Source organism: Dromaius novaehollandiae, chromosome 22 (assembly GCF_036370855.1).
Source record: "Dromaius novaehollandiae isolate bDroNov1 chromosome 22, bDroNov1.hap1, whole genome shotgun sequence".
Taxonomy (NCBI): domain Eukaryota; kingdom Metazoa; phylum Chordata; class Aves; order Casuariiformes; family Dromaiidae; genus Dromaius; species Dromaius novaehollandiae.
The window spans coordinates 8,216,564-8,240,956 of record NC_088119.1 but is presented as its reverse complement, the minus strand read 5'-3'; the positions used below and the strand labels follow the sequence as shown (position 1 = coordinate 8,240,956).

At 48.7% G+C, this 24,393-nt stretch overlaps 1 protein-coding gene across 5 annotated transcripts in view; it reads right to left on the bottom strand.

The window, feature by feature from the left end:
- Positions 1–938: 938 nt before the first annotated feature.
- KANSL1 (KAT8 regulatory NSL complex subunit 1) overlaps positions 939–24,393 on the bottom strand; it is a 108,758-nt gene continuing 85,303 nt past the window's right edge. For 4 of the 5 annotated variants that reach the window (XM_064524528.1, XM_064524530.1, XM_026099413.2 and 1 more), the window contains 11 exons: positions 23,115–23,230; positions 21,509–21,704; positions 18,456–18,621; positions 13,523–13,708; positions 12,981–13,142; positions 12,533–12,684; positions 8,559–8,677; positions 7,198–7,255; positions 6,479–6,591; positions 3,562–3,808; positions 939–3,114 (listed from right to left, as the gene is read on the bottom strand). In XM_064524528.1, coding sequence (XP_064380598.1) covers positions 2,869–3,114; positions 3,562–3,808; positions 6,479–6,591; positions 7,198–7,255; positions 8,559–8,677; positions 12,533–12,684; positions 12,981–13,142; positions 13,523–13,708; positions 18,456–18,621; positions 21,509–21,704; positions 23,115–23,230 — 1,761 coding nt within the window. In that variant the 3' untranslated portion in view covers positions 939–2,868. The remainder of the gene's footprint in view (positions 3,115–3,561; positions 3,809–6,478; positions 6,592–7,197; positions 7,256–8,558; positions 8,678–12,532; positions 12,685–12,980; positions 13,143–13,522; positions 13,709–18,455; positions 18,622–21,508; positions 21,705–23,114; positions 23,231–24,393) is intronic. The other variant, XM_064524531.1, reaches the window with a different exon arrangement.

Here is a 24,393-nt window from a genome sequence, read left to right as displayed (position 1 = left end):
TTATTTCTGGCTTTTGTTGACTCATTGTGCGACCACGACCAGGACATTTCCTCAGCTGTAAAGTGAACCTAAATACAGCTCTAGCCCATAGGCACGGATTAACACTGGGGTTTTTCAGAGCAAACCTCAGAGCCACCTTCAAATCTACAGTGACTCCCTTATTCCCCTTTTAATAATTCCAGGCCTCCTCCAGCCCGTTACATTTTTAGCTTCTGCAGCTCGAGCGCCTGCAGTTACTGAGCACTTGAGAAGCCACAAAGCGGCACCAAAGGGCCCTTTGGTTGCCACGCACCTTGCGAGGACAGAGCCGCTCTGTGCCACGAGCACCCGGAGGAGCCTCCTGCCCCGGGCACCCCCGCACAGCCGCTCGCCCCACTGCAGGCCGCCACCAGCCGCTTTGCGGATTGGATTTTTCCTCTTAATTGTAAATAAACCGGTGATGCACAGGTTGCTGCCTCCTACTTCTTCGATCATCTGGCTAATAGTCAGCCAACAGCTTCCTGTTTTCCATCCACACGGATAACAAGGAACAAAGTATCGTCTCTTATCTTGGAAATTAAGAACATCCAAGGAAGTCGCCTCCCACCACCCGCCTTCTACAAACAGCATCCAGGTTCCACTGCAAAACCGCCGCGATCGCAGCAGAGCCCGGCTGTTCGCGCAGGTTGCCGCGCCATAGGGACACAGCAGCCGCCCCCCCCAGCCCCCCAAATCAGCAAAGCCTCCTCACCCGCCCCCGGTTGCACTGACTCACCGACGCGAGGCTCAGCTCGGCTTCACGAGCTCCTCCCGGGAAGCACCGCCGAGCCCCGGCTTGTCTGATCCCACCTGTATCACAGCGCGAAGCCGAAAGCGGAAGATCCCGCAGGACCACGTCGCAGCAGGGCCGCCTCCGCCTCCCCGACCCCCTGCTCCACAAACACACTGTGCGTACAATATTCTGTTTTAATGTTTTTTTTTAATCTTTTCTTTTTTTTTTTTTTATAAGCACATTTGTGCTTTGCCAACAGAATCAAGACATTAACAAAGATCAGCTTCTCGGAAGAAAAGCATTTCTATATAACAAGGACATTACACAGCTCAAAGCAGGAAAAGAAAATATTTACAAAATACAAGGTGTTTTTTTGTGGTTTTTATAATGCTAAAAGGGTTATTCAGAATTTTCAACCTTATAAATAGAAAAGCACTTATGCAGAGGGATATGGTAGCATTGTTTTTTTTTAAAGAAACGATGACAAATCCTTTAAACTAGAACAGAACCAAAAAACACTAGATAATGTTGAAAATTGTGAAAACCCCAACCATTAAGCAGTTTAGCTACTATTTCTTTACGATTACAAAATGGAAAAAAAAATATGTCCTTTGTATTTTTTTTCCTTTTTTGGTGATGTGATTATACATAAGACAGGCACAATGCTAGCAACAGGACAGGGACCAATAGCCACACCGTCAGGATCAGGAAGCGTTACGGATGGGAACGGTGTGCGGGATCCGGGAGTCGCTGCGGGTGCACGGGGCAGGGCGGGAGGGCGAGGAGGAACAACAGCAGAGTTGGTTTCAAAATAAAATACCTGTCAGGAGGTGGCATGTCGGACCAAAGACTTGGAAATGGAACAGAATCGACGCCTGTTTGCGGACCGTGCGTGGAAGTGGAGCTAAGCAGTGGTGACAGATCCCGATCCCCCCAGCACACCAGCGCCGGCCACCGCACCGACACTTGCCGTTCTTCCCTTTCCCCCCCCCCTTTTTGAGACCAAAACCAGCCTAAAGAAACCACGCCAGCGCCTCGGCCTTGCAACCCAGACTTGCCGCGTCCCGGGCAGCGGGACGTTTCCTCCCAGCACCCGAGTGTCCTCTCGGGGGGACGCTGGCCGCTCGCACCAGCTCCTCGGCAGCAGCAGCCCCAGTTGACCCGGCCTGAGCTCCCAACCCCCCCCCGGGGGCCGCGAAGGCAGAGCTCGAGCGGCAGCGACAGACACGCGGGTCCCAGCTGGGAGCTGCTGCCGGCCGCAGCGACGAGCCAGGTCCCCCAAACGAGTCCTTAAGTGCATCCTCCAAAGTTTCGCTCCTGCTCGAAGCGTCCGACCGCGCTGGCCTGGCGACTCTCCCCTCCCTGCCTTCGACCCGGGCTAAAAACGCGAGGTGGGAACAAGCCCGCTTCCGAAATCCCGCTCCTCCCACGCGGAGCTGTGCGCGAAGCGGCTAGGAAGGGTCCTGCCTTTCCCCGAGGGACAGGGCGGCTGCTCCAAAACCGGGAGAGGAGGAGGGAAGAGGCGACAGGCGGCTCGGTGCCACGCAGCCGGGGGCAGCTCGGGGGCACAGTCGCCCCTCGGGACACCTGGAACTACAACCCGGGGAAGGGAAACGCCGGCGGGCGGCAGCGCAGGGCGGGCCCTCTGCACGTGAGGACAGACAGAGACAGCTAGTGAAGGTTGCAATCCCAAGACAGCACTTTTCACCACTAATTTCACTCCACTAAAACCTTTCAGGGAGGGGGTAGAGGGTTAAGAGAAAAAGACACCCTTTCGCTTGAGAAAAACTATCCCCGAAGTCTGCTAGTCAGCTAAATCCTGTGCTCTAGTTTTATACACCTAAGGGGGGGGGGGGAGGAGAAGAGGGAGGGGGCCTGGTGGGCTGCTCCCCTCCCGCGGCTTCACTCCGCTGGGAGGAATCTGGGGGCTCTCATTTTGTGTGACAAGGAAACATGGAAAAAAACAAAAACAAAAAACAGTTTCTAAACTCCTTAAATTCACTAAAAACTGTGAAAATTCCCGGCAGGATGTTTGAATATCAAACGCAGATTTTGGAAGCTTTAATGCCAAGAGTTAGTTCTGTGTGTTGGTTTTGCTCCTGTCTCCCCGTCGGTCTCTATCTGTGCGCGGGCCGCTGGACTGCTGCGGAGGAAGAGGAGGAGGGGGCTGCCAGGGGGTGCCGGCTCTTGAGGCTGGCCGCGGTGGCCAAAGCAGAAGGGCCGTCGGTCTCCCGGGAGGATTTACCGCCTGACGTGCGCCGGGTGCAGCGCGACGACCGGTCTTGGGGGTCGGATTGGTCCTCGCACTCTGTCCTGGGATCGTACGACAGTGGGAAGGTGCGTCGCTCCCAGGGCAGTACAGCCTAAAGGGAAGAGACACCGGGCTACGGAATATCCTCCGGAAAAGCTCTTCTGCTCCCCTTTCACACGCGAGTCCGGCTGCCCACAGCAGCAGTCGGAGCAGGAACTCTGCTGCGCCGGCCACACGCTCAGCCCAGCGCTGCTACCAGGGTAGGAAAGCAGGATCTCTAGCACACGCGGTGAAGACGTGGCGGCCTCCAAACTGAACCAGCCACGGGAAGAACATCCTGCTGCAAGGCCGAGCGACACCGCGCTCGCCAGCCCATCCGGCCGGGCGTTCGGACTGAATTTCCCACATGGAGATTTCCAAGCTGCTTCCCCACAGCAAGAGGAATGAAACACCGGAGTCTGAGCATCAGATTTGGCTTTACGGATCTGCAGCAGGACCTTCCTGCCAGCCACCGGGAAGAGAACTAGAGCCAAGAGCCAAAGTCAGAGCGAGCACCCACCTGTTCATCGAGGCCGGCCTCGGGCGTGGAGCAGCGGGTGTCCTCGCTGGACAGAAGCCGCATGGAGTCACGGGACAGGGGGGTGAGGGGGGCAGAGAGCAGTTCGGGGCTGATGGGACTGCGCGGTGAGTAGGTGTGGGACAGCTCCGCGTGGGAGTGGCAGTTGCCCACGTCAGGGGATGCTGGCTGGGGAGTCGAGGGGTTCCCCAGCTGAGGGGTCGTCCGTCCGTCTGTCGATCTGTAAGACCTGAGACAGGAACAGATTCAAGAGTCTGACCGCAAAGCCAGCGCCGTTACAGGGCTCGGCTCTGTGAAACGCCACCCACTGCCACCCGACGTCGATCCCTTCCACCACCCCCTCGAGAGCACCCGCGCAGCGGAAGACGCTGGGGGAACTCGGCACGCAACAAACAGAACTTCTCAGCCCAGAGTTTAAACTCATCCAGGCTCATCTGTGTCCCATCACCACCACCTGATGCACCGCAACACTGACGCTGCTCTCCTAAGGACACATGTCCCACACACATCTCCTACGCTCTAAGTGCTGCAGAAATACAGCGATGAGAAACAACCCCATGAAATCAGACACTTAAAAATCAGTTTCTCCAAACGTTTGCATCATCCACGTGCCATGTGATGCCAGGAAGCTAGTAAGTAACATGGAAAATACAGTAAGTTCAATAGTTGGGTGTAGGAGCAGCACTGCAAAACCCCTAGACTTTAGAAGATTTAAACCAAAAATTAAGAAAGTTTGAGCATCCACATAGATTCTCAGATGACAGGCCAACAGGCTGCAAACAGAAAAACCTAAACGAAGTCTCCAAATCTATATGTATCTTTTTAAGATGAACTGCAACAGCAAGTGGCAATCAAGGACTGCCAAAGATCACGTTCCAAAATCTACCTGGGCCAAAATGTTCATCACAACATGGAAACCCAGCCATGATTAGACTAATAAAATAGCTACACCTACAGCAGGCTATATATATGTAGACACGATGTGTTGAGTCAAGATGCAATTTAAAAACTGCCACAGAAAAAAAACACTCTGTTAGATATCTAAGAGGCAGGAAGATTGTAAGATGATCAGCAAATCTTCCAGAGCAGGTCATGAAGAGGATGACATTGCAGGGAAACGAAATGGACCCCAGTCTTTAATGGTATTACCTGGCCCAGGTACTCCACAGGTAGCAAAGAGAAAGGTACCAGCTAAATCACAGTTGTCAAGCAGAAGTTACCAGGCTATGAGAGGCTCCAAACACAGCAAATGCCATCCTGGGTTACACCAAGAGGAACGTGGCCATCAGAGCAGAGGGGGTTATATCTCCTTCTCCTCTCTGGAGAGCAGCTGCACCAGGAATCCTGAGTCCAGCTCTGGATCCCCAGTTCAGAGGGATGCAGGGACACTTAAAAGGGTCCAGCGGGAGCTTCCAGGATGGTCAGGGGAGGTGAAGGGAGCTGGGATGGTTCATTCTGGCAAAGAGGCTAAGATAGGACCTGATCGCTGCCTAGAAAGGCAGTTAGAGACAACAGTACCAAACTCTTTTCAGCAGCAGCAGAAAAAACCTCCCCAGGAAGGAGGGACTGTCCTGTGACAGGTCAACAGAGAGGTGTGGGGGGGATCTCCATCCTTGCAAGTGTTCAAGCCATGGCCAGATCAAGCCAAGGCCAATCTGATGATCTGCTGGTGATGGCCTTGCTTCAAGTACTGGAGACCTCCAGAGGTCCCTTCCCACCAGCATTTCTATGCCTGTGAGATGAAGCTTGAATTCACCTTGATGACCAAGTCAGGACCTCACCGTAGCATCTTTCACCAACTTCCTTACAAGAGGTCTTTAGAGAAACAAAGTCACAGTAAAATACCGTTGGATGTGAGAAGCTGGCTAAAGATGTTTGCAGATAAACACCAAAACATTCCTTTCTCAACCAGCACTAAGAAATCTATTTGTATGGGCTGATGAAACCCACTGATACCAACATTTACATGGACTCAAAAGGATTGGGAATTTCTGACCATGAAACAACCAAGACAGCAGCAGATGACATGGAATTTGACAAATGCTAGTTTTGCTATCCTGCGCTATCTCACACACCTGACTGGGCCTAAACTGACCACAACTAAACTGAAGAGACGGCTGCATGTTTGCATGCAGTTCAGCAAGAACTTCTGCCCAAGTGCAGAGTGGTTCAAAAACAAGCATTAAAAATCAAATGGGAAACTGAACTTTTTCTTACGCAGCTTTATGAAATCAACAGCTGAAAACTGTGTGCAGTTCTAGACACCCACTCACAAAAAGATACTGTAGAAAGAGAATCGGGTGTCAAGTGATCAGAGGAATGGAAGGACATTTATATAAATGGAACTGAAAGAAGACTTTGCTGAAGCAATCAAGCAGAGACATGATGCACAGTATAACGCTAAGAGGAACTGCTGCTCCTTGTTCTTGCATTAAGGATACCCACCTCAGCTCCTGTGTGACAACCTGGGAATCCTAAGAAAAACAAAAGCCCTCACGCTTCTGAAACAGTGAAAGCGCTTGAGAAAGGGGACTCCAAATGCACAGTCCAGGAGCTATCTGTGCATAAGTAACTTAACTGGTGAGTAACTTCATCAACCTACTAACAACACTATATGCCGCTCCTACACAGTGACTTAGACCGACTCTAAGGCTGCTCTTGTACATGGTGAACAAACTTGCCAGTACCAGCCCAAACACTGCTAACCATTTTTATAGATCAGCCAATTCAATGAAGCCTCCGCCTCCTGTTCCCAAGAGCATCATCCCTCTGTTGGAAGTGACACTTTGGCCAAGAGACACGCACTACATCCCTGCAGTGCCCGAGCGCTCTTAGTTCGCTGGGAGCATCCCCCTGCCAACGCCGAGGCCCCGAGAGGAAGCGTGCCCAGGAGACCCACCTGCTGCCCCGCCGCTGGGGTGGCATGCTCGTGCTCCAAAGCCACCTAGCCCGCTCCATCTCTTCGCACTTGCCATGCCGAGCGGCGAAGGCCGAATCAGACAAGTCCTCAATCTGCAAAGGGAATGTTACAGGGCTTGGTCAGATCTTTTTACATTAAATGCACATCTACATGCAGTTTTTCCAGCATTAGCTACAACATGAATTTAAATAAACATTTATGTCTGGAGGGAGGCAAGTGCTAGCAGTCAGAAAACACTGTTAAACTGACTTTGAATTACTTAGGAAGAGACTAAACTAAAACCAAAGAAAAGTCACTTACTCCAGACCATTCACAGACAGGTTTAAGGAAGTATGATTTATTTCAGTTTATCTAACACAGTAACCACAGCAGCATGACTGGTCATGCTGTCTTGATTAGACTCTCCATAAAAGACTGCTGTCTAGAAAGGTCTCTTGACAGAAGTTAGACCCCAAATTCAGCTGTACACAGTCAGTTTACTCAACTTCTTCTGCCTTACCACTCCTTTCCTGAAAAGGAACTGACTGCGGACTGGTTTCTACAAGGCCAATCACATCGTTTTGTTACAGAAAAGGAAAGGAGAGACTCTCTCTGCTGAGCTCCCTGTGTACATGCCCTTCCAGCATCCTCCATGGACACTGCTCAACTGCTACCAACCCCATCCCGAGTTAACCTGGAAATAAAGCGGCTGTTCTTACCTCCTCACTGTCTTCATCAGGGTTCGCTTTCAGAGCACCGATATCTACTTCACGCCAGCTGAAACACATTAGACTCAGGTCAATCACAGTCACAGCCAAGCACATCAGAGCATGCAACAGGCCCTGCACACAGTAACATGGCTTTTTGTCAAACAGAAAAAAAATCTGCTGCTATAAATGACATGCTTAGGCTAAGTTTTAAAGTCAAACAGCCACATTTGTCTACCAAAATACTCCCCTGTGGTCTCAGACAACAGCTTCCTCACTTCCTATGCTAGCCTGCTCCACTTTGAACAAATCTTTCCATGGAAGCAGAAAACGGTTTGCACACCCTCTGTGAGTGCAGCCCTGGGGGACACACGGGAGACACGTCCCTCCTTGTCCTTCCACCTGGGCCCTCCCACACTGGGAGGGTCAGGAGGGGAAAGCAAGACTTTTGAGTGTCCCCCCTCCGCTGCAGTCCTTCCTTTCTGCCTCCCTGCCCAGCTCCTGGCACTGGTTCGGCACCGCAGCTGGTGAAGGGCAGAGGAAGTAGAGCAGAAGCTGCAGCATTTCCTCTTCTTCCTCTGGCCTCGCAACAGGCTCCTTTCCTCCCCCACTCTGAACCGGCCCTGGGAAGAGCAAGTAGGAGCAGGAAAAGGGAGGGCTGGAGGAAAGAGAACTAGAAAACCAGAAAAGAAGGACTAGACACCAGACAGACTGGATGAAGAAACTGCACCCGTGCTGCAGCAATTTAGTGGACTCTCACCAAGTGCTCAGGTGCAAAAAACAGCAACTGATCTCACCTGCGGTGTAAATCCAAGAACATCCGAACAAGGGCTGACAGCTCACCTCCCTGGACTTAGCTTGGGCAGAGAAAACTTCTGATTCCTACTGCTCCCTCCACCCCGGCCCAGGAGCACCTCTCCTGAGCAGCGTGACCCAAGGGCAACTGCCCTCCTCCAGCACCGCGACATGAACTCAGCCCGGACACACGCGACACAGCCCTGGCACGTGCAGAACTGGGAAAGCCACCAAGACCTTTGGTTCACTGCACTCAGCAGCTTCATAACGGAACGGAGGACAACCAGCCTGACTTCAGATTGCACAAGTAGAGCTAAGCAGGGCAGCTAGCTTCCATGCACTGTGGACACCCAGACAACACATTACTTAACTCAGTAATAAGTCTTCTTAAATGACACAACCAGAAGTTTTCCAAATAAACAAGATCTCTTACTTTCCAGGAATAAGAAAGCCCCTTTCCTCACCAGCATTAGTCACTGGGAGCAAAGACCCAGGCCAGCCGAATTTCTGAGCAGACAAATCCACAGTAAAAGCCTGGCAAGCAACAACCCCACTGGAGTCGGAGATTACACACGTACCTGGGCGTGAGGATCTCTTTATACTGCAGTTTCTCTACACGAGTTGTTGCAGCAACAGACATCGGGATGACGATGTTATTGATGTCAAATGAACTTTCGCCTCTCCTCCTCCTTGGCTGCTGTAAAACAAAGCCAAGAACAAGGTGAGAAAGGGATGTAGGTTTCGTCACGTTAAGTCATCGACAGAAAAAAGATATGGCCTCATGTGACCTAAAGAGAACCCCAAATCAACAGGAATTTGCATAGGAATGGAATGCCTGGTGGAAGTCCTCTGCCCCCACGGGCACAGGTTTGCAGAACAACCCAAATCCTCAGTTTGGGAGCCATAAACAAGGCCACCAAGGTAATGTGAGCATGGGCCACTGAGGTCCAGCTCCAATCTCCACACCGGCACTAGAGCTCCTTCCTGCCACTGCATTGCAAGGTGCATCAGGAAACTGGTCCAGCCAAAAAACTGATCCAGCAAAGATGAAGACAAGTCTCCCATGCAATCCAGTTCCCTACCACCAACGTAAGGAAGGTGATGAGAATAACACAGAAGAACAAAGAACCAGCCCTTTTGGCATTAGCCCCCACACTTATGGCAGAGCAGAGGTGTGGACCTACCACACAGGTGACACTGTGACAAAGTAAGAATTTAAAGCAGTCAGACAGTAGTGGTTCATCTCAGGTTTTGACAGCTGTATTAAGAACCTAACTGCTTCCATACGTATCTTGCTTTCAACTGGAATAGATTTTCCAGGACTGAAATAAACTACGTGCTATTATCTATTTAAACCTGGTTGAACACTGGGTGCTTTCTTACCATCTTTCTGAAAACCTCCCCCCACACCTCTGACAGCAGCAGTGCCTGTACAGCAACCTGAACTCTCTCAGACCAGCTTGCTACGCAAACGGCCCATCTTCCTAACAGAGTCACCTGTAATTTACCATCTTATCCATCTCCTCCAGTTACCAAAGCTCTAAAAACATGCAGGAACCCAACTGCACGGGACCCGCTATGGGCCAAACCTGGGGCCATCCGAAGCGGTACCAGGCTGGAGCAGGAGGGCAGTTGCCATGGCCACAGCACCGAGGAAATCCCGATGCGTCGCTGTTAGCGGTGAGTTGGACCCGCCAATCGAGGAGCAAGCGCAAGCCTGTGCTGGACCAGGATGCTCGAACCCAGGACCTGGACCCTCGAGCCCAGGGACCAGACCACAGTGCCCACAAAGCACGTGTCCATCAGTAAAACCAATGGTGGGAAGCTCTCTCAGTCCTCAGCTGCTGGAGGAAGGACACTTCCCTGTGTGTTTACTAGTCAGTCTCCTCGCCCTGTTTTCTACCTCGTTCCTGCCCTGGTGCGAGACCCTGCAGTGTTCAGGTGTCATCTCTCTCTAAGCGTGGCTGCAACTCAGCACTACAGGGGTGCTGTGCTTCCAGAGCTCCTGAAGGCCAAAGTATAAACCTGGGTGCATCCGAACAGACGGAGCAAGGTATGCTGCGTGGGGAGGACCTCCACTCGGCATCAGGACACCCAGATAGGGTGAGGAGGTCCCTTTTCACTCATTTCTGACCCCCTTTCAAATCTGTCCTCTGATCCAAGAACAAGAAGAGATCCTTCCCCTTGTCAAATCTCAAGTTATCAGATGCTGTTAAGTCCAAAAGCAGCCGTGTTCCTGCCTTACACTGAGCTCAACCTGCTTTAGGTGATGGGACTTTGCCCAGCTTCCTTAATCAAATTTGACTGAATTCAGTAATGCTCTATCCAGCAGAACTGATAGCACCAGCACACAACGAGGACCATCATTTCTGAAGCAAAATCTGCTGGGGAGCCACAGAAAAAAACAATAAAGACTACAAGAAACATAGCATAGACAATTATTGCAAGGCAAGTTACAGCGCAAGAAGCTACAGCAGTCTCCCCTCACACACATTCACCTCCCAGAATTCAAAACAGCTTACTCCACCTCCTCTAAAGGACAAGTTTGGTGGTATTAGTTTTGTGGCAAGGGCACGCACATCAGCAGTTACTGCACAACCACTAAAATCAGATCCAAACCTTAGCTTGCTTTACACTTACGCCTATGCCTATACTGCTGGGCTTTTGGAACAGCACAAAACGCTTTTCAGGACTGGAACAGGTCACTGAACCTTTGCGACCAGCAGATTTACTCGTCATGTTTTCACAATTAACATTCCCATGAGATCAAATGGGGAAGTCCATACCTCAAAGCTGCAGCTTCAGGCTGTCTGCAGACTCCGGAAGACCGTTTACTCTCAGCTCAAAATGAACAGGCACAACCATGAAAGCCAAAAAACCCCAGTTTTTCTGACACAAATGCAGGTTGTGCTCATCACACTCCTTTAACAGTCAAGATGCAAAATGATGTTACAGTCAGTGAGAAGAACTGAGAAGAGCCTCCCAAAGGAAGTGAAGGAAGTTAGAAACCATCTCGCAGGACGCAGTCCATTAATGATGTGCCCAGTCCAATCAGGCAGTGATGGGGATGGAACAGCATTACCTGGCAGGGTTCCCCCTCTCCCCTCACATGCACATCCTTGAGTACAGGAGAACATTGTTTCAACTGTGATGCTGCTCAATACTGCTCACTGGCGAATCAATACTGCTCAACAACCTTGCCTTTTAGAACGAGCTTGCCAAAGAGCAGCAGCAAAAAAAAAAAAGCAGAAATAAGGGAAGAAACGTGTATGAAAGTACAAAGAAACGTCATCTCGACACGCTCAGCTGCTGAGAAGGAAAAGAGTTTGCTCTCTCACAAAACACCTACCACATTCTAGTCAACTAACTACCATTACTTGTTGGATGCTTCGGAAACCCTACGCAGTCACAGCCAACCTCACTGTTGCATCACCAGGCGTGACACCACTGCGAGGCAACAGCGAACGCTGCTGCGAAGGACCTGGCGGCCCCAGAGCAGCAAGTCTGATGGAAGGGCAAGGGCGCACATTCGCACTCCAGAGCCAGCCTATGAACCGAAAGCGGTGCCCTCAGCTCTGCCACGGACAGACGTCCCTAACCACCTTGGTACTGCTACCAGGACACGGGAAGACCTGTTTCCCTATCCCTGTTCTCAAGTGCCCTGGGTCACATCCAGCTTAGGCTGTGGCACAAACTACTAACCGGAGTGGTCACAGACAGAGGCCAGGTACCTTTACTGAGGATGCTCAAGAGTTCAACAGAATTCAGTCATTTAATCAGGAGCTTCTGTTAATGTGGTCTCAGGCCCTGGGGAGACAGATGTCTGGCAAAGGAGCCATGTCACTCAGTCTATCCTGGAGCACAGCAGAAGGCAGTTATTCTGCTGCCCACCAATGGCTTTTAGACATAGCTCCATAAGACATCCCAAATCCTGTCAACCTTTAATACTTTGGAAGGCTGAAGGTGTCTCAGAGGCTGCTACTAGTTAAAAAACTGCTGAAGCTTGAGCACAGGTGACAACTAAGATGCCATCCAGCACTAATCCACCACAGCTCTGTGGCTCAGTCTCCAACTCCATGTACAGACCAGGGCCCACACACACAGAGAGAAGGCCACCGAGGTCATCAGGTGACAGACAACTAAGTGGAAGCACTATCGTGTTAGCAGCAGCACGCTGCCGGTGCTCAGCTGTTCTACTCCTTTTCCTGGCATCCCCAGACAACTTCACAAACAAAACCCAAATGTGGAGCAAGGCCAGGGGACTACTCGGAACAGGAACATTTACCAGCCGCTACTGAATTGACGGTCAAACTGTAATTGCAGCTGACTGGCTTGCTGCACAGTCGATCCAGAAACCCCAGCAGTCCCAACACCAGAGCAGAAAAAGGCCACCAATTCTACCATCAGCTGAAACAACAGTCCAGCATGGACAAGAGAAACACTGAGCATTCCCAAGTCTTGTTGCCTAAATTGCTCGAAAGCAGAGAGCCCCCAGCAGCCCCCATGGGGGAGCTGAGCTCAGAAGTCTCTCCAGAAGGCTCTAGATACTTACAGCTGTGTTGGAGGCGCCCTGTGAACTCGTACTGGCAGGAGCAGAGCTTTCCGAGGAGGTGGACAGTTGCCGTGCTATAGGGCTATGAGGTGCAGGGGTTGCAGCTGCTGACAAGTAGCTTGGGCCACCGACGTCTGTGTGATGCTTCAACACTACCCGAGGAAGGGAGGAGAAAATGAAGAGTGACATTAGCAAAAAAAAGACCATCTGCACCAGAAATGGCCAGTGCTGAGGACCACTCTGCGTGAAAGAGAAGCATCTTCTACCGGCAGCTGCCAGCTTGTCAGGCCCTGCGGGAAGAAGCAGTTAGAGCACACAAGGCATTGCTGCAGTGGTGACAAGGCCCAGAAGCAGTGCGTTCCCCCTTCTCCAAGGCTGAAGGGGGAGAGAGGCTGGATATGCAGCAAAGCCCAAGCTCCCCCCGAGAGACCTGGCCATGGGAGCCTACCTTCACTCCTCTCAGATGAGCAGTCTCGCAATCGCTTTTTGTCATAGGCAGGAGGCTGGACAAGTGAGCGCTCTGGCGCTCTCTCGGCCTTGGACACGGCCGTAAAATCGTCTAAGGGCGGCCTGTGTGCCTTGTCTGGTTGGATTTTTTGATGTGAGCGCTCTGAGGAGGGGAACAGAGAAAGAGCTATGAAACACCTGTTTTCACCTCTCTTTCTGTTGGCACAGGAGACTCGGGCAGAATTTACCAGCTCCACATATCCAGACAGGTTGGGCTCAACACCATCATAGCACTGGACAGATGAAGTCAGACCAGAACGAGCTGTAGTACTGCCCATGCCAGGGGAACACAATCTCAGACTGAGCAGGAAGAGGTCCCTATGAACTAAGACAGGGCTGAACTTCACAACCTGCACACACTTTACCTTCAGCCTTGGCCTTGTGATACCATGGCCCCATCCTCTCTCCTCCAGACTGCACTGCTTTAGGGTACAAAACTAGTCAATGTTTCTACGCACAATGGAGATAGGGAAGACGACTTACTGGCTGCAGTGAAGAACGAGTTCACCAGCTTGTGGCGGTCCTTGCGAGCAGGGTCAGACAGGCTGCTGGTAGGCATGGGGGCTCTGTGCTTGAGCGAGAGCTTTCTGGGAGGTTTAATTTTCTCATAGGGTTTGTTCTGCCACTGAGATTTCAACATGCTCTGGAAGTGGAGGCTTGTCGGTACATCTGCAGAGGGATACAAAACACAACATTCAAATTAACTAAATTATGCACCAGAAAACTGCAGTACCATAATCATCTTCCAGTCCCCTAGTAAGAACAGCCCTCAACAAATATAGGAGGCATTCACTCTGAAACCCAGGCTTGCCTTCCTCATGTTCAGGGAGAACCTGCAATTTTAGGACCCAGCACTTCCAATCTGAAGCTCTTTGAGATGCACATTCTTACGTTACTGTACTCTTGGCCCAGGTAGATCCTGGCAGGAGAATAAAACCCGTGTCAGAAAAAAAAAACCCAAACATGCATCTTTATTGCTGAACAGATATCTAATGTACTGCCATACTCAATTCTGCTATCTCAGATCTGACTTCCAAGAATTTGAGATGATCTCAGCACATCAAATCTACGGAGGCAAAGACTAGAAGAAAGAAATTCCACTTAAATCTCCAGTTTAAGGTCAAGCCAAAAGCCAGCCAAGTACTATATGAAGTTAATCTGCCTGATGTGGCATCTCCATCACCTAACAAAAGTTGTGCTAAGCGAGCACACTTCAGAGGCTGAAAGAGTAAAACTGCTCTGTCACTCACGGAGAACTTCCTGAGCAGGGGGCTAGATCACACAGCCATCTGCAAGCGCTGCAAACTTGCACATAATTATCAAGGTAACTGATGCATTTTGAGCCTGCTGAAGTTTCTGTGCATGCCACAGATCATGCTAACCTGAATTCATGTCTGTAATACAGGCTTGAGATCCAAAGACTTAAATGAGCCCTCTGCATTAGAGGAGAGGTCAGGAGAAAAATAATCCAGTTAGGGAAGTTGTGGTTTGGAGGCCAGGAGCACTGGAGTCCAGCAGGACCTTACCTAAGCTGACAAGTGGGACAAGAAACCTTCAAGATGCAAGATAAGGAAATTAGTTGCGCAACTCCAAAATGCAGCTCTACCTACAGCAGTACCATATCGAGGCACAACCATGTCTCAACCCCATTTCTAAAGGTGGACACCAGAACTTAAGGAGCACAGCTACTTCCATGTGTCCTCAGGATACACCCATGGCCCCATCTTTGGGCACCTACCCCTTTTCACACCCCTCTGTAGTGCCTGTACTTACTTAATCCTGCCTTCTCATGCTCCTCGCAATTAGCACATGTATGCTATACTGCTGTGAAATTCAGCAGACACTACTTCTGCCCACATTCCTCAAGCTTCAGTTCTCCCAAGTCCCATACTCCTATGCCCTCCTGACCTCAACAGAAAGCTGGAACGCTAATGAGATTATTCAGTGTTTTTTCTTGTGCGGATAGGCTAAGCTATAGGGTAGACTATAACAACCATTAACTGGACCAGCAAGCTACTCTAGCCTCAGGAGTCCCACAAATCAGCTTTCCTTTCATGCACATAGCCTCAGACTTCAGGTTTGATCATCAAATACTGTCGTAGAAGTCTCCTCCAGGACCCGCCTGTGTTTTATGCCTCTGGGGGCCAAAATCCTAGCTCATGAAAACATTAAAACCTCCAGGGTTAACAAGAGAGCTACCGAGACACAAATTTTATCTTCTCCAACTGCACGGAAAGTGTTTACCCCAAGACCACTATACACCAGTATGCCCTGTTTGACGTCCCCTCCATCTGCCCTCTGCAGCAGACCACCACCAGCAGGCACACTGCCTACTGCAAGCTCAGGCCACCACAACTAGGAGTTAAAAGCACTGAGATGAGCAACAATAGTACAAACAGGAAGATCCCTCCCCCCCATCTCTCAAGCTCACATGACATTTTCACAGGGCTTTGATGCAACTCTGATCAGAGATGAACCTTCCCAGGCCCTGCACAAGGGATAAAGCTCCTTCAAAGTCCTGTGCTTGCAGAGGGAACATCAAGGCAACTGCAAACTGTCATGGGATTTAGAAACTGTATCTAGATAATCTCAGAGGGCAAGCTGAAAAGTTTTCAGCCCTGTCAGGAGTCTCAACAACTGACATTTGAACACCTTCAAAATTTCCCACCAATCCCAGGGACTGGAAAGCCCCAGCAGATCCAGGACAGGCAAACAGGACAGAGAGACCTGGCAGAGCACAGGCTGGACTCTGCTGTCATTAACAGCGGGAGCTTCAGTCCCACTGAAAGGAAAAAGCCAAGACGGCTGCATTTAAAGTATCTTGACAGCTAAAGCTCTGGCTTAGCGCGATCCATTTGCTAAGAAGCAAGGGACATCATAGCGTGACGGCATCTCTTTAGCCACCGCTACTGGTTTGTAGAGACATGCCCCAAAGGAGAGAGAGGGTCAAAACCAGTCCTCTCAAGATGCAGCTAACAAGGCTACAACACTAGGATACTGAAGTGATCTGACTTTGTGAATATGGCCTCATTTCCTTGCTAATCTTTGCCTTCTCCAGAAAACACATCTTATCCACAGCAGCCCACACATCTGCTGAAGAACGGGACAGGCTGAAGAGAGGGGGAAACACGAGAGAGTTCATTTTCTGAGAACATTATCTGCTGGTTTTTCACTGCCCTCCTGTCAGCACTGGTTGCACCAGAGTCTGCACGAGCAAGTGACACCATCACTTTTCCTCCTCCTCCTCCTCCTCCAGCTCAGCAATGCAGGTCTCCCGGGGACCGGCAGATGGCAACCACACTGAGCCCGTGAGCCCCAGCTCACATCCTTCCCACCAAGGTTATTACATCATCCGCAAATTCCCAGCTAGAAATCAGATGAAAAACTGAAAGCAAGGGGACAAAGCGCTTAGAAAACACAAATGCAACGGGTTAAAAGCCATGATGCCTGCGCCTGCTTGCCAGAAGAAGAAATGATCTTTCTCTTCCTGTGGTGCCTGGCAATTTTGCCCTTGGCAAACTGCACCGGAGATCCCTGGCTCCTGGCACTGAAGGAGCCCAAGAGAGACAGACTCAAAGTGAAAGTTAGCACATGCTCACAGCTCTAATGCCTGACTTCATGCAACACATTTCTCCAGAAAGCATTAACTGAGCCTCTGCCCACCAACCCAATTAATGCAGACTGGTCTGATCACTTCGACGGCGAGCCCCTAAAACGACCACGCGGGAGCACCAGCTGCAAGTGGGATTAACGCGCGCAGCCAGGGAGACACCTTGACGCAGCCTGACAACGCCAGGGCACTGCCCCTCCCAAGGGCTCTGCCTTGCTGCAGGTTCGGCAGAGCGGCCCGCAGCGGGGCTGCACCCATCCAGCGCTGGGGGTGATCGAAAACAATCGGTGCTGTTTAATACACTTCAGTGAACATGCTTCACGCTGTGTAGTTCTAAAAACCAAGTTTTTCATCTCATGCAGCCAGAGCAGATCCTTGAAGATGTCAGCTGGCCACAGCTGACCCTAGGAACATGGCATCTGAAGCACTGGATGATGTAATTTGCCTGCTGGCCGTGTAATAGTACATATAAGTTTTTTTCTCCACTGCTTTCTACAATATTAGATTTTTAACACTGTAGAAAGATGATGATAAACAATGTGAAAGCAGAAAATAACACACTGAGCTCCTGAAGAAGAAATGTAAGTACATTTAGCACTCATTAACACAGTCTGGGGGGAGGGGAGGGGGACTTTCTTTTTAAAATAGCACTAAATTTACTAGTTTACTCTGCTTTAATAAAATGCTGGTGAAAGAGGTCAGATTGTTTGGCCCATTTTGCAAAGTGAGAAACTAAAGCCCAGGCACTCTGTGCATCTCCTACTGTCACAGAAAGTCTATGAAAAGCTGGCATCTCAGCCCAAACATACGTACTAGCCCCGTGTCTTAGCCTGGACCAGCCACTTGACATCCCCGTGAGAAGCAGTGACACGCGCTTTGCTCACTGCATCATCAGCCAGGGTTGAACACCTCAAGTGGCCAGACACTCCCACCACGGAAAGCAGATCCTCTGCTCGATTTGCTCCCTAGCTCTTCTGATAGAAGTGCCACTTCCTATCATCCGTGATTCTGTATTTTGTAATCAGAGGAAGATGACGACAGATGGACACCAAATTTGTCTCACGCAAGCCAATGCCTTTTGGTCAAAGAACAGGCTTGTTTTTAAGTTGGCAGCTTAGGAAGGAAAAGACATTGGAAACTACTGCCATTGTGCTCTTGGGAAAACTCCCTATATACTAAGTCTGTAAATGCCCCACAGTACAGGGTGGGTTAATTACTCTTAATGACGACTAAGCTTGAAACCATAACACAGGGAAATGAATGTCCTAATGGGAACATCTATTCTTATTGAACCCTCTGAACTATGTATGGTCATTTACAATTCCTTACGCGGCCAAAGTAGTTTTCTGCAACTTATACCAGTCCACAAATCATTTTACACAAATAAACTAACTCTGTGGAACCAAGTATTTCCCAACTGGTTTACGACAACACAGACATCAGTCTAAGACTCAAGTCCCAGTACAGACTCCCAGGCACCACACTGCTTCTGCTCTGCGCTCTACTCCAAGAGCTGCACTCCAGGGTCGGGTTCCCATAATAACCACATTCACGGCAGCGCAGACTTCAGGGATAATGCTTTCCCTCAACTGTCCACTTCTGTAAATGCTATGCTCCCAAAACCATGAGCAGATGGACAAACCTAGTCATAACGATTGTGCTGAGCAGATCTGCACTTCCTCCAGAAGCTGATGAAACACGGCAGCACGGGTTCGGAGGAGCAGGCTCCAAAGCACGCCCAGGTACCGCAGATCCCTAACAACCCATCTCAGGACCTCGCAGCTCTGTCAGCAGTGCTGTGCTTACCGTCAGGGAATGATAGAACAGGATGAATACATGAGTCCAGCTGGGAGAGGCGCTCCAGCAAAGGGGCATCATACTGGATTTCCAGAATTGTCGAGCTCCGAGTGCCACAAAGAGCACAGGAAGGGTTCACATCACAGCTACATCGCGCCAGGCTATTACGATGGATCTGGGAAGGGGAGAGAGAAATTTCAACATATCAGAGGTCAGCGTGTCTCAGGGCTCTCCTCGCACATTTCTGTCCTGAAGGCTGAATTTTTTTTAATACCATGTAGAAAACCCATTGATTTAGTCTGGACTCAAAACAGGATGCTTTCCCTTCAGAAAAACACAAGAAGTACTCCTCACCAGCACAAATATGATTTAACAGCTAGTAAATCTGACTAAAAATGTTAAACTTTATCTAGACTGAAAACTTCATTTTTAAAAACCACGAGGCAGCACAATTCAGTTGTCAGAGAGGAGAAAAGCCTTTCTCTAGTCCACACGAGTCAGAGAGCTATCACTATGCCAAGACTTGACACTTACAGGGACATCTTTGCAGACTGAAAAAGGGTGTTTTTCCATCTTGTTTTTTTAAAGCAAGGTGAACCTTCAATTCACAGATTTATAGACTTTTATAGACTTTCTTCATATGAAACCACTGTAGTGCAGACACACAACCTGATGTAAAAACTGTACAGAGACAGTTAACTAATGACTGAATGTCAAAATGGAAGGATATGTCGAACTGGGTCCTCTAGAAGTCTGTTTTAAGTCTAGTATTATTCAAATAATTCCCATTAATAACTTAAAGATATTATCTCTTCCCTCATTCAAGCCTGTAGATAACACTAGAACTGGGAAGGGTTGCGAGCGCCTTGAAGGAAAGGGTTAGGATTCCAGTTATCGTTACAAATGAGAGAAATGATCTAAAATAACCCAAATATAATTCAATAAGGGCAAATGCAACCAAGCTGTACTTTGGCAGACACACTTCAGTGACCGGCAATGGAGGGGGAAGAGCTAACTGAGCAGCAGCTCTGCAGAGACGATCTGGTGGTTGTTACGGATCAGAAAATGAGCATGAATCAGCAGTGTCATACTATTACCGAGAATTAACACCCCAGAGGGCTTTATAAACAGGATGGCTGTGCAAGACACATGAGGTAATTCTTCCATTCTGCTTGGCATTAGCAACACATAAGCTGGAGGGCTGCACCCAGTTTTGGCCGTGCATTCCAAGAAATATACGGACCAAACGGGAGAGAATCCAGAGGAAAGCAACACAGACGACAAGATCCAGAAAACATGACCTCCGTGGAAAAACTGGAAGACCTGTGTTTGTTTAGTGTAGGGACAACCAGACTAAGACTCACCACAACGACTTTCAAAATACAGGGAGAGCTGCTGGTGTGAGGAATGGACAGTTATACGAGGACTTGGACCACTGGTAATGACTTTAAATAGCAGGAAAGGCAGCTCATATTAGAAAGTTTGGTTTGCCTGGTTTTGCTGTCTGAAAAACAAGACTAGCGTAAGCACTCAAAGAGCTTGCCTAAGGAGGTTTAGACAAACCATCTGTCGCAGCGCGGGGACAAAGCAGTGTGCTTTGGGGCACATGGGTGCTGTAGATGCCTGATCTTGTGGAACAGGACTGGAAGTGACCTACAGTCATCTTGTCCCAACTTAAATGATTTCAGTGATATTGTATTCAGACTGGGTGAACACTATACACAGTTATGGATGATCTCCTCTATTAAAGCAGTGAATTCTCCAAAGTGTACTATCTGGCCCATCTTCCCTTCTTTGGAACCACTCTTCTGAACCCTCTCTGATTTTTTAATGGATTTGATGAATACAGACCAGAGCTAAGAGGGAATTAGCAGACCCTTCCTCAAGCACTTAGTGCAGGAGTTGGCACTACACCTATGGGATATTTCATAATCTTTCAAATCACTGAAGATCTTGCAAGCACTCACTGCAGAGCTCAACTAGAAATACCCCAGATTAACTCCTTTCCATTTGCAGTTTTAAGCCAACTCAGCTGAGCAAGAATCTATCTTGCTGATCAAAACACTGCTTTTTGGGCTTCTCTTTAAAGCTCTAGCACTGGCAGAAACCCCCTGAAACCCTATGGTAATCAAGTTTGGCTTGAAACACTTGGCTTAAAGGTAACTAAGTGGATTTGTTCCATTCATGGTTCTGTAATCCTGAGAGCTACATGCACAGAAGACGGACCTTACTCCCTCAATTTCTAACCATCTATCCTTCAGCCGACAGCTTATGGCAGTTATAAGAGAAATTTAAAAGCATGAAATATGGCCTTTCCCCATACAAGATGCCCAGAGAATAAACCTATTCCCACTGCATGCTCAGGAACTGAAAAGAAATCTGCATGAGGGCAAGGAAGGACTGTGTGGAGAAGAGTATAAAATGAAAGAAATAAATAAAACTCAGAAACATTGCCAAGGCATTAGTGATTTCCAACATAAGTGGCAGAAGCGAACATAATCGCCTCAGCAGGCCTCTTGCAAGACATCCCACGTATGCCTAGCCAGACAACTGCAGTCTTTCTTTGAGCAAGTAGCAGCAAGTTCCTGGGTCTGTGTTAATTCCTGTGCTCAAAGTTAAAGCTTCCTAATACTTGCTTTTCTAAAGCTTCACTCAACTGCTCAGATTTTAGCAAACTGAACTACCTAGAAAGAAGTGCACACCTTAGGGTGGTTCGTTTTAAAAAAGAAATCCACCTGTCTCCAAATTCAGCATCTCCTCTCCACAGTGATAGCTAACTAAAGTCTTCTCAACAGATTAAAAGCTTCTCCTTCACTTCTCCGACAGCCTATGAAGCTTCACTATCCTCCTCTTCCTTCCCACCTTTTTTTTTTTTTTAAAAAACAAACAAAACAAAAACTCAGCAGTCCTCTTAATAGCCACAAACATTCCCAAAGCAGGGAGACCGCTACGTGCAAAGAGCAAAAGCACTCTGGACTAACACGTCAGCAGGCCTTTGGGTGTGGAGCTTTTGATATATACAGCAAAGAACCAAAGGAGAAAAACCAGACAACAGTACTAACCTTTTTGGAAAGGGGCATAATGCTGCTAGGTCGAACAAGCCGTCGCTTCTTACAGCTCAGGACTGGGCGAGTGCGAGCTGCTACACATGTTCCATCAGAAGATGAGGAAATCATGTTCAGTCGTTGCTTTTTATGCAAGAGCTCCTCAGCTTCCGGGCCATCTCCCTGAGCATGTTCTGCCAGGCCAGGCTGAAGACTGCCCAAGAACAGAAGAGATTAAGTATGAAAGATGCTTTTATTCATTCAACCATCCTATGCTACCCAGCAATACCAGCCAGGTTCACAATTCAGAAAAACTCTAAGCGGTGAGATTAAAAGCATTATAGTTTCATAGGGAAATATTTTTATTAAGCCAACTCTAATTTTGTTTTTACTTTGGTCATCTTCCACATTCTCTCCCACCTCTCAAAAACCTGTTTGGCCCCACTCTTGCCCTGAATAGCTTTGATCCTGGAATTCAGCCTCCCCAAAATAACACATCACGGTATCTTAAGACAATAGATTCTCATGAGTCTAAGTGCCAGTAAGCACATGGCAGAAAACTTAAAATTTTCTTGAACGAATATGTAACCTAGATGCCAGCTCGATTCTGATTAATGCTCAGGACTTGCAATGTTCACGCTAACCCTTCTGTTTTATACAGAATGAAGTTTCCTGTCCACAAGCACTAACCCTGCCCCACTGTGGTATCAATGCACTAATGCCACCTACTAAATCCCAGTGCAGCTCCCCTTCCGCAGAGCCTTTTCATGTACATTTTACAAGTGCTTCATATCTAAAAATGCAAAACATTAAAGCCCTGTGGTCTAAGGCTCTGTAGTTCAAAGGCTACAGGCATATAAAGGGCTCTGTTATAGCCTGCAGTGTTTCAGCTGTAGCAAGGAGTTAGTTCATCAGTGCTTTCTGTGCTTGCTCACTCTGCACCAGTGCAGCATCCCTGCCCACGGGACCGAGCAAATGCAACGATCCTGGCAACAGTTCACTAGCCACTACCAGAACTTCAAAGCACCCTGTGTTCAAGGTTTGTGAGTGGTTCAGCTCTGAAACCCTGTAGTGTAGGAAAATTTTTCACTTGTTTTTATTTACCCACTTAAAAAAACTTTCCCGACTAACACAACCTGGAGGAACAAGTAAGTTAAAGAAACTTATTCCCACCGAAATCTATGGGATTTAGGTTCCTCAGCATCTCCAGAGCAGTGGGTCAGTGGTTACAGACACTTTACAAAATAATTGCAAGCAGCCCTCTCATACCTTTGAATCATACGATTTGCATGTGTATTAAAAATACCCGGTAAAGAAATGGTTCCGAACATGGTCATTATATGGTGGGGCCTACACAGCTTCTTCATGTAAACACAGTTTAGTTTAATACCATTTTCAGAAAAACAATGCAGCATAAAACCTCATGCAAGCAGTCTCCTCCACCACTGCTTCCAAGCACAGTCTGCTACCGAAATAAGCAGTGGTGCTCCACTTTTTCTAAAAGTAACTGTTTATACGGTTACCAACCCAGTTATTACCAACCAGCAAGTTACAGGCTGGTTCACAACAGGACTTTGTCAAAGTCATCAAGTCAAACTTTTTCCATGATATGCAAGAACCTTACGTGTTAATAACTCCATTGACGGGTCTCGGTGCTCCACAGGGCTTGGTGGGATGGGATTCAGGAGTATTTGCAGCAGAAATACCCAGGTTCTCTAGCGGCTGGGATCCAGAAACACTCTAAGGAAGGATGAGAAAGATCGTAAGAAATAAGCTTCCTAAACAGACACAACTTCCTTATCCCCAGTTTCTCGTTGAGGACTCTGCACCAGAGCTACAGGTTTCCATACACACCTTCAACCAAGGGTTCTGAGAGAGCAGCTCCGGCAAGTGGATGGACACGTACAACACTTTCACAAAATTTCAATTCCCCTCCGGTAACCACTAAGGAGCATGAAACACACAGCTGCCAACAGCAAAGCAAACCAAGCAATGAGGCTGGTAAGGAGATTTTAGCATTTGTCTCAATAGTGTAAAACAACTGCACTATTGCAGGCTGCTTCTGAAGTTTGATACTCTGTGCTGTAGACAAGAGCTTTGCAGCCGTGTGGCTTAAGCACTTGGGCGGACACAGGAGGAAAGGGAGCAGAGAACAGACCTGCAAACCTGAATTTGCATTTTAACTAAGTACCTGTGCAAACATGGCCCAAATAGTACTTTCTGAAGTATTTTATATCAGTATGCAGGTACATGGTGGTTTTTGCATATAAGCAAATAAGCTATAAAGCTAAAACTGTCTGATATACACAAAGCATTTGCTGGAAAGACCTTTCTCAGAGAAAATAAGTAAATACTAAGCTAAAAATACATACCTCTCTCCTCCCTTCAGCCTGAAACACAGACCAACCCTCTCACTGCCTGGTGAGTGACAGTTACTGTGTGGCTACAATACCAAAAGGGGCCGATACGTCACACTTTCCACCAAATGGCCTACGTGGGGGGAGACTCTTACACGCCAGCCTCCAAGAAAATACTGCCTTTGTAAAACCCGGCAGTGACAGTCCTGCTTTCTACCCTAGCAGGTACCACTGTGGTCCAGCACGTTCATCCCCTTCACCTCGGCACTCATCTCTCCAAGCCACATCCTCTCAGCTCCTTCTTTTTCTTTTCAGACAAGCTCCTCCTCTTCCCTGGGGTTAAACTTCATTTCTTCCTTCAACTGTCTTTGCAACACTTCCCACACTTGCTGCCAACGCCTCTCTAGCTGGATTTCCCCCTGCGCGCAAGCAAGGGTCATCATGCATTTCAAGCACCGGCCAGAAGGACAAAAGAAAAAGTCCGACTTAGCTATTTAGGAGTCGGTCAGCCAGTCCCTCTTGTCACATACTCCATCTCCAAAGTAT